This window comes from Lipophrys pholis (genome assembly GCF_963383615.2).
Source record: "Lipophrys pholis genome assembly, chromosome: 11".
Taxonomy (NCBI): Eukaryota; Metazoa; Chordata; class Actinopteri; order Blenniiformes; family Blenniidae; genus Lipophrys; species Lipophrys pholis.
Window position 1 is genome coordinate 15,102,393 of NC_137631.1, and position 13,329 is coordinate 15,115,721.

At 41.9% G+C, this 13,329-nt stretch overlaps 1 protein-coding gene across 6 annotated transcripts in view; it reads right to left on the reverse strand.

Moving 5' to 3' along the window:
• itpr2 (inositol 1,4,5-trisphosphate receptor, type 2) overlaps positions 1-13,329 on the reverse strand; it is a 65,274-nt gene that overhangs the window by 37,887 nt on the left and 14,058 nt on the right. For all 6 annotated transcript variants that reach the window (XR_013935784.1, XM_080474993.1, XM_080474992.1 and 3 more), the window contains exons 12-37: positions 12,896-12,995; positions 12,642-12,802; positions 12,400-12,541; positions 11,155-11,313; positions 9,724-9,896; positions 9,373-9,492; positions 8,942-9,124; positions 8,556-8,807; positions 8,326-8,473; positions 8,078-8,225; positions 7,315-7,502; positions 7,101-7,215; positions 6,934-6,991; positions 6,670-6,835; positions 6,289-6,456; positions 5,757-5,843; positions 5,546-5,671; positions 5,315-5,437; positions 4,937-5,137; positions 4,405-4,656; positions 4,003-4,128; positions 2,974-3,102; positions 2,512-2,632; positions 2,086-2,267; positions 1,784-1,926; positions 1,172-1,280 (exon numbers count right to left, since the gene is read on the reverse strand). Coding sequence is in view for 5 of the 6 variants with exons in the window: in XM_080474993.1 (XP_080331119.1) it covers positions 1,172-1,280; positions 1,784-1,926; positions 2,086-2,267; positions 2,512-2,632; positions 2,974-3,102; positions 4,003-4,128; positions 4,405-4,656; positions 4,937-5,137; positions 5,315-5,437; positions 5,546-5,671; positions 5,757-5,843; positions 6,289-6,456; positions 6,670-6,835; positions 6,934-6,991; positions 7,101-7,215; positions 7,315-7,502; positions 8,078-8,225; positions 8,326-8,473; positions 8,556-8,807; positions 8,942-9,124; positions 9,373-9,492; positions 9,724-9,896; positions 11,155-11,313; positions 12,400-12,541; positions 12,642-12,802; positions 12,896-12,995 (3,880 nt within the window). In the remaining variant the exon portion in view is untranslated. The remainder of the gene's footprint in view (positions 1-1,171; positions 1,281-1,783; positions 1,927-2,085; positions 2,268-2,511; positions 2,633-2,973; positions 3,103-4,002; positions 4,129-4,404; positions 4,657-4,936; positions 5,138-5,314; positions 5,438-5,545; positions 5,672-5,756; positions 5,844-6,288; positions 6,457-6,669; positions 6,836-6,933; positions 6,992-7,100; positions 7,216-7,314; positions 7,503-8,077; positions 8,226-8,325; positions 8,474-8,555; positions 8,808-8,941; positions 9,125-9,372; positions 9,493-9,723; positions 9,897-11,154; positions 11,314-12,399; positions 12,542-12,641; positions 12,803-12,895; positions 12,996-13,329) is intronic.

The following is a 13,329-nucleotide window of genomic DNA, read 5'->3' on the forward strand; positions in this document are numbered from 1 at the left end:
CAAGCTGCTTTTAAAAAGTGACTATTTTTTTCCACTTTGTAATGCTCTGATCTCCTTCCACACAACTGTTGAATCATTTGCTTTTTGAAAAAAAAATAAAAATAATGCTTGGCTGACAGACACAAGATCGAAATACAAATACAGAAAATAAAACTCTCTCAGTGACACTAGCTGCCATGGACTATAATGAGGAAAAAAAAAAAAGAGTATTGGACCATATTACTAATACTGTCACAACATACATATGCTCTATTTTAGTTTTGCTTCTGTGCACCAAAAACATCCTTGACTAAGCTGACTTGTGCTAAAAATACTCATATCTGCATTAAATCCCACACAGTCTGAAGAGAGCAACACACTGACTGGAGTCTTGACTGGAGCAACACATGATGTGTGAATTTCAGAGTGACCCCTTCTTTCAGTCCTCAGATTGAACAAACTCCTAAAAACCCTCCAAAAGGTGGCCGGACTTTTTCACACTTCAGTCCTCCCCTCCCAACCCGAATGCACACATACACAAGTCTCCTCCGCCAAACTCTTGTCATTCACGTTCCAGGCCTCTGACTGAGAGGGGGTGCAGGAGGACACAGGCTCCTGTACCCCCCACTCGCCGCAGTATTGATTTGTTTGTTCAGTGCGCCCCCATCCATCCTCCTCCCCCCGATCCTACTGCTCCTCCTTCGCTTACTTCCTCCTTGCTATTCTCCCTCTCAGTGTGAGTGTGTCCTCAAGTGCCTCCCTGCCTTATGTAACATCGAAAGGCCCACAGCATACTGATGAAGGGGAGTCTGGGCTCTGGGCCGACAGACCTGGGAGAAAACAAGGACTACACTGCACTGCTGATAGGAGGAGAGCACTGCCGGCACATGAGGACAGGGTTGAATCCACAGCAAACTTTTAGGCATCTGCACTTGTTCACTGTGTTTTGTATGCAACAGGGTGTGTGAGATACTAAAACCAATTTTATGGAGCTTCTGTATTTTTGAGCAATTGCTTTGAATGGTACATATACAGCATCTAGCACATTAGCCCACATGTGCCTGTCAGACACTAAACCACATTAAGGCAAAGATGATTATATGGCAAAGGATGATGAGCAGGAACACAGAGCAATCTCAAAACAATCAATTTACATGAATTATAAACATGTAATTGAGGATTAAATACTCACAGATTCCTCAAAGCATTCCTTCTTGTCCAGCATCTCTCTGAGTGTCTGCAAGATTTTAATGCACAGTTTTTCCTCTTTGTCCATGAGCTTCTTGGTGTGTTTTATGAGTCTGAGAGAGGGAAAACATGAGAAGATGTCATTTTCAACAGGGGTAACAAAGCAAATCTTTCATGTCTCACTAAATGTGGTATTGTTGTCTCTGTTATCCATTAAGGTTACACATCAGCAGGAAAGTTTGAATTATGTACTGTCAAATATCTCTCACAATCCAGAGACTTGTTTTTTATGTTTCTGTGTCTGTAAAGGCCCTGTTCACAGTGTATAAGTTCCAACCTCTGTGACATATGTCTGGATGATGTATAAAAGGTGAATGGATAGAAGAATTTATGCCTCAGTTTTGTTTTGCAATGTTTATTTAGATATTTTTTTTTCACAACTCAAACAAACAGCAATAAGAAAAAGTACTGTGAAGAATCTTAACTGATTTGACCCCAAACTGCCATGTCAGCCATGCTGCGAGCCTTCCCCGTGGCCAGACAAACCCTCTCACCTGTGGCCTCAAGGCCTTTGGAAAAGAGGAGGTATGCGCTTTGTTCTCTCACAGTTACTCACTTGGACATGAAGGCTCCAGTCTCACAACGAAAGCGAGCCGCCTCTGGAAACAGCAGCTCGGGGCTGTGAAGAACATCCACCAGCACCGAAAATTCCGATTGAACCTTTGGCTTGAACTGCTCTTCCAGACAAGACACAACCCCCTGTACATTGTGGACAAGACACACATTAAAAAATACCATCCAGTAGACGGATAGCACATGTAAAGCCATGAGGAACTTCTCATGCGCATGCCTCCAGTCCAAAATCATCAAGTAAGATTCCTAATTTGCATAAAGTGTAGACTCTTTAAATAAATGTACCTGCAGTTTCTCAATGATGTTTTTGTAGTCAGGGCCACCCAGAGGCTCCTTGCGAGGTCGCGTGCGGGCGGAGATCCTCCAGTCTTTGGCTGCCCGCTGCACTGTGTTGCTATGCACCTTGAGAGACAAGGTGTTGACTTGACTGTCTAGATCCACGGGGATGGCTATGGCCCTTGCTTTAGCTGGTGGATGGGAACATTATGGGTTAGATGTCACAGAGTTAAATGTTCTGCTTGAATGGCTGATACAGGCAGCTCCTCTCTGGTCAATGGTACTTGGGGGCGGTCTTACTGTAGCTGCGATGACATCAAATAGTAAACAATGACACCAACAGGTTGATGTGCCATGACATTTAAACATATACTTTAAATGGGTTCCTGTGATTTTCTTTTTCCCTCAATCTCGGACAGCAGAGACAGCACTCACCCACATCAGCCAGTGTTTTGATACAGCTCTCAATATTAGCCTTGTGAGCTGCGTTGATCCAGGTGCAGTTGTAAATCCTGAATGCTGACTGCAGCAGCTTGATGAAGACAGATTGGTTTGTCTAAAAAAAAAAAAAAATTGAAGAGAAATCATTTTTTCCTAAAGGGCATAAGAGCAAGGAGCGACAGAAAAAACAGATGGGAACACTTCAATACTGTCTCTGATAGAAGAAATTAGAACAGAGAGCTTATAACACTTCAAGCAGATGCTCTCTGCTTGCAGTGTCTGCAATGAAACATGAAGGTCCTCGGTGAAAGTGCAGCGGAGGAGGGTTCTTTTTTTCCCTTTATTTTGCTGTAAAACGTTTTTACTGTAGGGGCATAAAAGTCTTGACTCAGAGCTGGACTCAGCCAGGATGGTCACATTTTGTGGATTGAAAAAAAACACAAAAAAACACATCACCTGCAGGTTGGAGTGGTTGACAGAGAAAGGCGAGCTGAAGAAACCCTTGACGATGGCCATCACCGTCTCGATCACATACTTCTCCAGGGCATTATCTGCATGGTTACGGTCTGTTGTAGGGTTGCACACCTTGAATAAATAAATAGATAAATAAATAAATTCATTAATTAATTAATTAATTAATTAATGATTGTTATAAATTAATAACAATTAAAAAATAAACAACTAAATAAATAAATAAATAAACAACTAAATAAATAAATGGATAATCTCATCAAATCTTGTTGAAGTTCTCCACACTATAGAAACACATAAGGCAGAGGGGTCAAACTCATTTTGGTGCAGGGGTTACAAATACACAAATTTATTCTCAACTGAGACAAACCAGTGAAACAATTGCATATTTACACTTGAATAGCGGGAACTCTAAATGTGCCCTTTGTGCATTTAAGCCTACATTTATGAAACTGTTTTCATAAAATTAGAAATATTTTGCAAACTGGAGCGAATATGACATCATGGTATAGTTTATGATTCCACCTGACGCAAAATATTTGTTGCATCTGAAAATGCAACAACAGACTTGGCTTCAGTTCTGAAATCCTAATCTGTCGCAGTGTTTCTCAGCCCACACATTCTGCGGCCTTCGGCAAGAATACCCCTGGGTACGACTTTGATGGCAATGCTGCCTCGATAGCAAAAGGGTAATTAGTTTTCACCACTGCATCACTGATCTTTCATCCACAGGAATGGCGACCGTCTACTGTTCAGTTCTGGTTTCAGTGTTGCGCTATGACTGCTACCCTTAGTAAAACGGTGTGATTTTAAGTGGATGAAACAGGAAAAGCAGTTATTGTTATTGGAAATTCTTAGTTAATGTCTTCTTTGACATTTTACACATGGAAAGGTCATGTTGTGGGCTAAATTGGACCCCCTGGCAGGCCAGTTTTTGGCCCACGTGCCGCATGTGTGAGACCCCTTTAATGAGGGGAGACTAGTGAGTGACCTTTCAGTCTCATAGAGCCTTACACTTGACATGTCCACCAGGAAGTTGTCAAAGAGTTTCCAGATATGCTGCGAAGTGTAGATCTCCTTCATTTCCACTTCTGTGTCCACGTAGCAGTGATTCACAAAGTTCACGTAAGCAGTTTTCACCTGAGTAACAACAACAGAAAAACAAAAACTTTGATAAAGATACAAATGCATCTCAAAAAATTAACTACTATAGCTTCATACTTACAAGAATTAAAACAATTAAAGATTTTCAAAGGAACCAGAATATTTGAGGAGTTTGTTTGTTGTATATCCCTTCATGATTTAGCTCATAAGTCACAAAAACCAAAAAGACAGTATCTCTTTTTTTCCCAAAGTGAAGGTCAAGGGTTCATCTTAACATAAGAAAGCTTTCTCGCAGCACTATGTGGTTAATACCTCCGGGATGCAGTTGATGTCAGTGACAACTTTCACGATGTCATCCAGGGGTAGCAGAGAGTTGCATTTCAGCTCAGTGTAGACATTTTTGCCCTCGGTGCAGGCGGCCAGCAGCTCCACCAGCGTGTTGTGATACGCCAGAGCTCCGTCTTCGTCCGTCCGCTCCCGCTCTGAGCCCATCATCTGCAGCAGCACTGAGAAAGACGAGCGGTCGTTGTAGAACACCAGCACATCCTCGCCGCCGTTCACCAGCTGGACACACAAGCAGAGGAAAGCATGAGTCAACACACAAATCAGTCACTTTGCATTCAAATATTTATGTTGGTGATACAATTAAGTTTACTCCTTGTCCGGGTCAGTGTCACAGTCTTTAAAATGACACTTGCCTCTAATACATGTTCATTTCTTTAGATAATCAGGATATTTATATATATATATATAAAACTGCTAATCTGCTTCATCTTCATTCATCTTCATTCTTCCTCATTTATTCTTTCCTCAATCTACTTGCAACACGGTATAAGACTCTCACCTCTGTCATAACTTTGTCCTGACATTTCTTGACATACTTCCCATCAGCTTTCACAATAGTTTCCAAGAATTTAAGGTACTGGACGTGTTTCCCATGTGTTTCAATGCAGTGGACGAAGTGATGGACAACACGGTCGCTGATCTCATTGCACAGCTGGTAGTTGTTCATGAAGATGTGGCGCATCGTCTCAGCTTCCAGCAACTGGTAAAAAAAACAATAATCATGCTTCAGGAGAATTATTACATTTGTATGACAAGAAAAAATAAAAGAACAAAATAAACTGAGCAGCCGCAACTGATTTTTTTTTTTTCTATGAGAAAAATAATGTCCAGAAACAGTTTGATAGATCAGCACATGACAGTGGGTGCATCAACACACCCCTGGAGTGAGGAAGAGGTTCAGGTGTTTATGCAGCAGAACTTGATTCTGATGGTTTCCTCTGCAAAAGTTCTGCAGGAACACGTGTGCCAGGGTCATGATCTCGTTCATCTTCTCATCACTCTGTGATGGGACAGAACAAACAAAAGTGGACACGATTAGAGTAAAAGTCACACAGTGTCCCCGTTAAAAGATAAATCAAGGGGCTAAAGTCAGTTTTCTTCTAGTCACCTTCTCATAGGGGATCTGCAGCAGGTCCAGCACCACAGTGTGAGCTCCCATGTTTTTCAGGAGCCTCTGCAGCTGCACACGACTCTTCTTACTGGGATAGCACAGCTTGCTGAGACGCAGTAGAATCTGAAGACCACACGTATTTATCTTTTTCACCACATACAAATACTTTTTTAAAAAATCTGAAAAAAAAGAATAATGAGCAGCTCACCTCTTTGACTATATTATAGTTGTTTGCCTTGTTGCTGTCAATCTGGGGCTTAATGTCCCCATCTTGTACTGGGCTCAGAACAACCTCCTGCACCAAACGTAAGAAACAGAAACAAGACGGCCACTTACAATTCATAGTCACTTAGAAACTTTAAACGGATCCAGAAAATTGATCAGGGTAAGTTCATGCCCGAGCCGGTCAAAGATATTGAAAGATGACATAAAAACACTTTATGTTACAGGCCTGATAAGTTGAAAAAGAAAGAGCATTTGCAAGCTGTTCAGTCATCTTGATCCCTCATTCCTAAGTAGTAAGCCAACAAAGCAGTGTGCTTTGCTTTAGCTCTGATTAACATTCAAAACAAACAGAGTTTACTTACATCGCACCATCATTACTGATGAGATGTGCAAGACAAACACTGTAAGTTCCTGCGGAGCTCTAAATGTCATACTTAAAACAGGATTGTGAACATCTGCTGTCAGATGCTGCTCGTGGACGCGACACGCTCTGCTTTCAAACAACGGTACAGCACCTCAGCGATCGGTTCTTTAGGCTGCCGGACCACCATGTCTTCACTGCTGTAGACGCCACTCTTCTCCACCCACAGCTCAGACTTCTCAACAGTCAGCCGCAGCTGGTCAAGGTCTGTCTTGATCTGCTTGTAGTTCTCTACATCCTGCTCTGACACCAACAGTTGGACCTGGAAAACACACACACACACGCACACAAATGAATCTGAATAAGATGCCTCACTTAGGAAAGTTGATGCACTGTTAAAAGCTGTGAGCTTTACAGAGAACCCTCTGAATGCAAACTGATTACACCGACCATTGCTAAAATCGCTTAACTCAAGAAGTGTGTAATGCCATATTCCGTCAGCCCCCAGAGTCAAGTATAAATGCACTGTTGCTACCTGTTTGAAGGCCTGCAGCACCTCGGCTCTCTGACTGAAGTGTTTGAAGATGAGTTGCAGTGAGCCAGACACCAGTGGAGGGTAATCTTGCATGATGAGATGGATCAAGACCCTCAAAAACGTTCGGCCACCCTCATCATCCAGCTCCACTGCACTCAGCTCAGAGCTGAAATCGCATATAAGCAGGTTGAACATTTAGTTCTGTGATTGTTAAAGAGTGAAGAGAAACTCTTGGAGTCAATAAACAAACTGGGGTTCACCTACCTTCCTGCAAACATGCTTTCTGATTTGTTTGCAATTTCATCTATGTCTGGTTCAGAAGCTGCAGACGAGATATAATCAACAAGTCAGTTAATGTTGCAATGATGAACATTTAATAAAATTAGTCTTTAACAGAAATGTGACGGCGGAAAAGGAGAGCGAAGTCTCACGTCTGAATATTGGCATATCAGCCACAGAGTCAGTAATGCTCTTTTCCCCGAACTCCTTCTTGTAGGTAGACAACAGGTATGTGATTCTGTAGTCCAGCCTCACACTCAAGATAAACTGACGGGGGAAAATAAAAACAACCCAAAGCAAATCAAACACTGAAAATATACAACGATGCAAAATTTCAGCACTCAAACCTCCAGTAGCGACACGTACTTGCAGGATCTCGATGATCTTCAGCTTAGTATCCATCACCATGACGTCCTCATTGTCTGGCAGAAAGTGTCCTTTACCATAACGCAGAGAAGGAGACGTGTCCGGGAGGCTGTGCGGCACACCTCGACTCATCACCATCTGAGTCATCATTTCCCCAACGCCATGAATTGTTCGCAGGACATTGTTTCCTAAAGGAGACATCCATCTTGACATATCTTTTCTATAGTGTCTGCGTGCACGTCTATGTGTGGCCATCGTTTACATCAGTTTACAGCCTGCAGAGCTGCACAATGTGTGTCATACAAGCTAAAACACATGCTCTGAGGACATCAACTGCAGAAATGGCCTACAACTTTATTTTTGGTTTCAATTATTTTACTAATACGAGACTTTCCCTGCAAAGTTTTTAGACAGATTTTTCTCTGGTGAAGCTCAAAAATCAACGAGCTGAACTAAACTCCACCTCTAGATTCGACTGACTTTTATTCTACAGGGAACAATGTAAGACAAGAGCAGAGAACCAAATTAATTTCTTCCTCTGCTCACTGCATCACATTAAATCTATCCTAAATGCTTTGATGCAGAGCATTTTATAAGTCGCATCAACATTTTCACATCCAGAAACCTGGCGAATGCTGAGCTCTTTTCTCTTCCTCATTTAAAGAATTCAGTCTATTTGATGATTCTGATTCTCATTCAAAATAGAAGAAAAGTTTACTTTTAAATATAACTACACATCTTTTTATTATTGGTGTGCACTGACCTGCTTCTGGGCCTTTGTTGAGCTTGTGCATGAAGGTAAGCGGGTGCTGGACAATGTCCAGAATGGCGAGGAGGGTGCGAGTGAGGCGCAGTAGCTCACTGAAGCTGTAGAAGCCAAAGTAAACCAGGTTTCGTGCCAAATTTACCACCTTGAAGGGAAACAAAACACACATTTGAACTTTGAACATTTAAAGACAGATGTGTTTTTTGGTTGTTTTTTTTAAAGAGCTATGTATTGGTTTGTTTTACCTCTAGTGTGAGTTCATTTTTATCTTTATCTCCAAATGAGAAAGACTGGCTGACCACATCTTTAAGGTACTCTTCCACAAACTCCATAGTGGGAGCAAACTTCCTTTTCATCTCGTCTCTTGAGGTGTCCGTTGACTCATACTCAAACCTGCGGAAGCAACAGCGAATCTGCATGAGGTGACTCACATTCATGTTTGTATTCACACATTATCTTGCAGGTAGATTCTCACTCATGGATCGTGATCTTGGACGGTATCTCGGTCCAGAGGCGGGCGTATCGCACGGGGACCACAGACTCCTGCGGGTCACGGTCCACATGCATGTGCAGCATGAGGCGGCAGAAAGAGGCTCTGAGGTTGTAGGGCAGGCAGTCATCGAACATGCAGCGCAGGATCAGATCCACAGGAAGCTGACTGGAAATCTGGTTTATGGCTAAGTACTGCCGGTCCAGACACATTTTAGCAAACAAGTTCAGCTGGTACCTGGAGATGGGTGAAGTAGACAAAGGGTGTGAGAATTCAGGAAATATTGCCTTCTGGATGCTTACGTCAGTTATTTATGAGAGAGCGGGGAACCAGCACACTGGGGGAGGTGAAAGTATAACTGCCCCCGTCACCTGTAGTAAGTGATGATGTCTGCATCCATCTTATGGTTGCCCTTGGCGTCCTGGGCCAGGTGGCGGATGGATTTGCCGTGGGGCTCCTTGTGACTGTCAATCCAGTAGAGCCAAACCTCCTCCTCCTCCACCTCCTCCTGCATTAGAGAGGACTCCAGGGTGGTCTCTGTGTTAGACATTAGTCTTGGGAGAAGGGGTGGGGGTGGGGGGTAAAGAGAGAGGGGGAGAGGGCGACACAAACAAGAACAAATCATACGTTTTACACTCTGAAGTCGAGCTGCTGCTGTTTCACAAGAGGCGAATTCACTGGGGGACACAACACTCACGCTGAGGAGTTTGTGCATGTTTAACCATGTTTAAAAATGAACGTCTGAAATGTGGCAGGATCAAGCAGCATGCTTTAAATATAGATACCACACAGTGTGACTCACTTGGTCTGGATGAGGATGTCTGCATTGATGGGATTCAGCATATATTTACAGATAAGCTCCTGTGTGACGGGGATAGCGGTCTTGTTTGACACACAGAGATCAGAAAGATAATCCAGGAATCTGAGGAAGAAGACCACACAAGAAATACTAATGTTTCACACACTACGTTTCTATGAATATACATTTAAGATAATGTGCCTTTATGCAACCCTTCAAAATATGATACAAATGTGAATTTACTCATAAGAAAAAGCTTTGTCTTTTTGCTAATAGCACCAATTTCCTGATCCAAGAATGGATCTCTGTTTTCTCTGGGGCACATTTAACATTTGGGAGGTGTACACGTCTGACCTGGGCTCTCTGTTGCGCCTCAACAAGCTCACAAAGGTCTCAATCTCTCTGGCTGTGATGTGTTTTTCCAGCAGTTTGCGGTTGTTGTGCAGCAGAGCGGTGATCGTGTCTTCAGCCAGAATCTCATAACCGATCTGAGACTGCATGATCGAGAACTTTTTGGCGATATATTCCTACATGGTGAAGAAAACATAACTTTGTAAACACTTGTGGTGTACATGGCAGAGAAGTAAAGGCGAGAACAAAAGATAGAAAAGATGACACAATTTTTCAACATTTCCAGATTTACCCACAGTTAATCCTGAGAGTCAGCAGCCTGTTGGCAGCCATTATTAATGAGCTATTTCTGGTTTCTAAGGGCTACAGATAGAGGCTATTGTCTTCTACTGGAAGATCGGATGAGTAACGTTGTGATCGGAAGGTTTTAAGATGTCAAAAGTAATGATCAGGTTTTAAACTGATCAAGCTCCACATGCTGCATTCTGAATAAAAATTGTTTTGAGATTTTTTTTTTCCGCCCTGAAAATTGTAGGGGTGCAAATCTGAGCAGCTGTAACTGTTTCTTCCCATAATAGACCTGATGTGTAAGATCAGAAGAACTAACAAAGCTCAAGTACTGCAAGGTGGACTCAGTCTGGGACACTGAGCCAGATCTGCATCCCTGGCCAAAGGTCTCCACACAGTTGGGCCAAATGTGACAACATTTTGAATTTTCACGAAAAACTGCGCCACATCCAAACTCCCAAAATATCACCAACTGTGTCAACGATAACTACACTGGGTCAGACTCACTTCTGTTGAGCATTTGCAAGAACACTGTCCAACAATCAACCATAAGCTGGTAAAGTCAGCTGGATACCTGCAAACACTTGACTTAGTTTTCATGGCTTAAACTTAGCCACTACGGATGCATCTAGTACTTACAGCACCCACTTGTGATTGTTATGGCGTAAGTGTAGAATTTAAGAACCATTCAGTTGTTTAGTCTAACTTGTCAGGTATAGAAGAAAACATTTCGTTTTCAGCTGAACAGGTTTGTATAGCAGAGGCCACCAGTCATTAGCAACGTGTTGTAACTGAGTGAGAAAACCATGAGTGAAAACACATGAAAATGTGGGTATTTTAAGCTTCACGCAGAATGTATAATGAGGAAAAAACAGTTTTTGTTAACATAACAGTGTAAAACACATTTGCTTTCATTACTATGCTTCAATTATTGGAGCCTGATCCACTAATCAATTAAAAGCCTACTTGAAAACTACTTTGGCTTCCTGATTAGCAGCATCTGTGCAGCAGGTGGGTGCCCTCAATAGATTTTTCCACACTGTCTGATACTGATACCTCACATTTTGTTGATAATGAGCATGCTAATGAGGTTGATGACAACTCAATGAGCGCTCAATATTACACTTGTCGAGGCTGACAACGTGCCTGGTTCTTGCGATAGTCCTGTTGGGAGTGTCGTAGCACTCTGTAGCAGAGTCTCAGCATGTACTTGAAGTGAGCGTAGCGTTGGTCTCCCAAATCTTCCAGCCTCAGCATGGCACCGTCACCGTGATCTGTAAACGGAGCCTTCAGGATGCCAAATATCTGAGGGAACAGAAGTCAACATGCAATGGTGACTATCAACCAAGATAAGGACATTTAATCATTGGGAGGGCCAAAGACATGCCATTCTGAGTACTAGGGGTTGTAATTATGACTCCTATCAGTAGGATATGTGAGATTTATTAGATTAAATTGAAAAAGAAAAAAAAAATGGTAACTGTCTTTGATGGACTGGCAACTTATCCAGGGTGTACCCTGCCTTGCCCATAGCTAGCTGGGATCGGCTCCAGTGCCCTGCGACCCTGAACAGGATAAAGCGGCATCAAAAAATAGAGGAATAACTGTAGTGGTCTAAAATGAAATCACACTGGTTACACATGACTGCTTTAAACAGTACGGACTAGAGCACCAATTGTATCGGTAATTAATGTTAAATATGTCACTAAATGCTCAAAATTTGTCATTGAACCTCCATTTCCATTTCAGACCAATCAGAACGGAAACGACAAACAGAAGTTTGTGTTTCTGAGAATCTAAAGTAAAACAGGTGATGGAAGCATGAACAATATTTGCACTTTGTTGCTGTACATCAGTAGATTTTTCAAGTATTTGTACTTTCAGTAAATATTCCTTTTCCATTTATAAAACCCAAGAAATCCTTACAAAATAAAGTTTTAAAAGGTAATTTATAGTATTTATATCAAATCCAGCCAGGTTTTGTATTTTTTCAATTAGAAAATATTTTAGTGCCTGAGTCAACGCTATGAAACAAGGTAATTATGATTTGCACATATACATTGCTAATGATGAAGCATTTCGTATCCACACTGACAAATAGCGTAGTATAGTAGAAATGATGAGCGTACAACCTCTCTAACAACCTCCCAGAAAAAAAGGCATTGTAAAAAAAAACAAGAAACTAAAACTTAAAAATTTTAAATAATAACTTTCGTACTTCCAAGAATCAAGTTTTTTTTGTGTTTTTTTTTTACAAACGTACAAGTACTTCTGTGTAGGTGTAATGTATTCACATTCAACAGGGCACCATCTTTTTTGGAATCAGAGTATTTTAAAATAACTGCAGATAAAGTGAAATAATTCAAACTTTGCTTTATTTCTGGTGCCGACCTGGGCCAGGATGTTTTGCTCTCTCATGAGTTTCTGCCTCTCCCGGTTGGGTGTGGAAGTGGCCACAGAGAGAACATCCTGTCCGTTGTTTGGCACCACGCACACAAAGAAAACCAGGTCCTCCAAAAGCTTCGTTACAAACCTGAAATTAACACAAAGAAAAAAAACATGTAATCTGGAATCACAAAACCTGCACCTGAACTGGTGTGAAACGTGTGACAGCGGAAAAGGTTTGCGTGTACCTCCTCTCATTCTGGGTAATGTTGGCATACTGAAGCTTCTTGACGGTGGACTCCAGGACTTTGCTCGCATCGTTTGCAAAGTCCAAGTCTCTGACCTCCGACAGAGGGACAGACACAATAGCAAAGGCTTCTTTGTCCTCTTTAGCAGGACAGGTGCCGATCTGTAGTATCAGTAAGAAGAAATATTGGAGGTGAGGGATCTTTTGAATTTGCTTTATGTAAGTCAATGCATGTCTGTGTGCCAATGTATGGACCTTAAGCATGACTGGGCGTTCCTCCACTGCATCGATGGGGACATTAGTGCTGGTCACCCAGGTGTTGGTGCACAGGTGCCGGAGTCTCACGTAGGAGTTTCTGAGAACGTGGAGGACAAACCAAGTTCACACGATAAAGATTTTGAGCTGCGTATGCAATCTCGCAGTTTTTACTGTATTAAAAATCAACTACTGGTATATCGGTAAAACAATTAGCCATGCATCACATCATAAATAATGTGATTTGACAAGATGGTCTGCATGGCTTTTGGAACCACATAACCAATTCTATTCACTCCACTATATCATGATTTTTGCCAGGTTCTCAACAGCATTTTCTCCATTAAAAAGATGATATTTTGTAGACGTTTACTGTTTCCAGATTATAAAACCAAGAGATTCTGAGAAGATTCTGGCTTATTTGACAATTATTG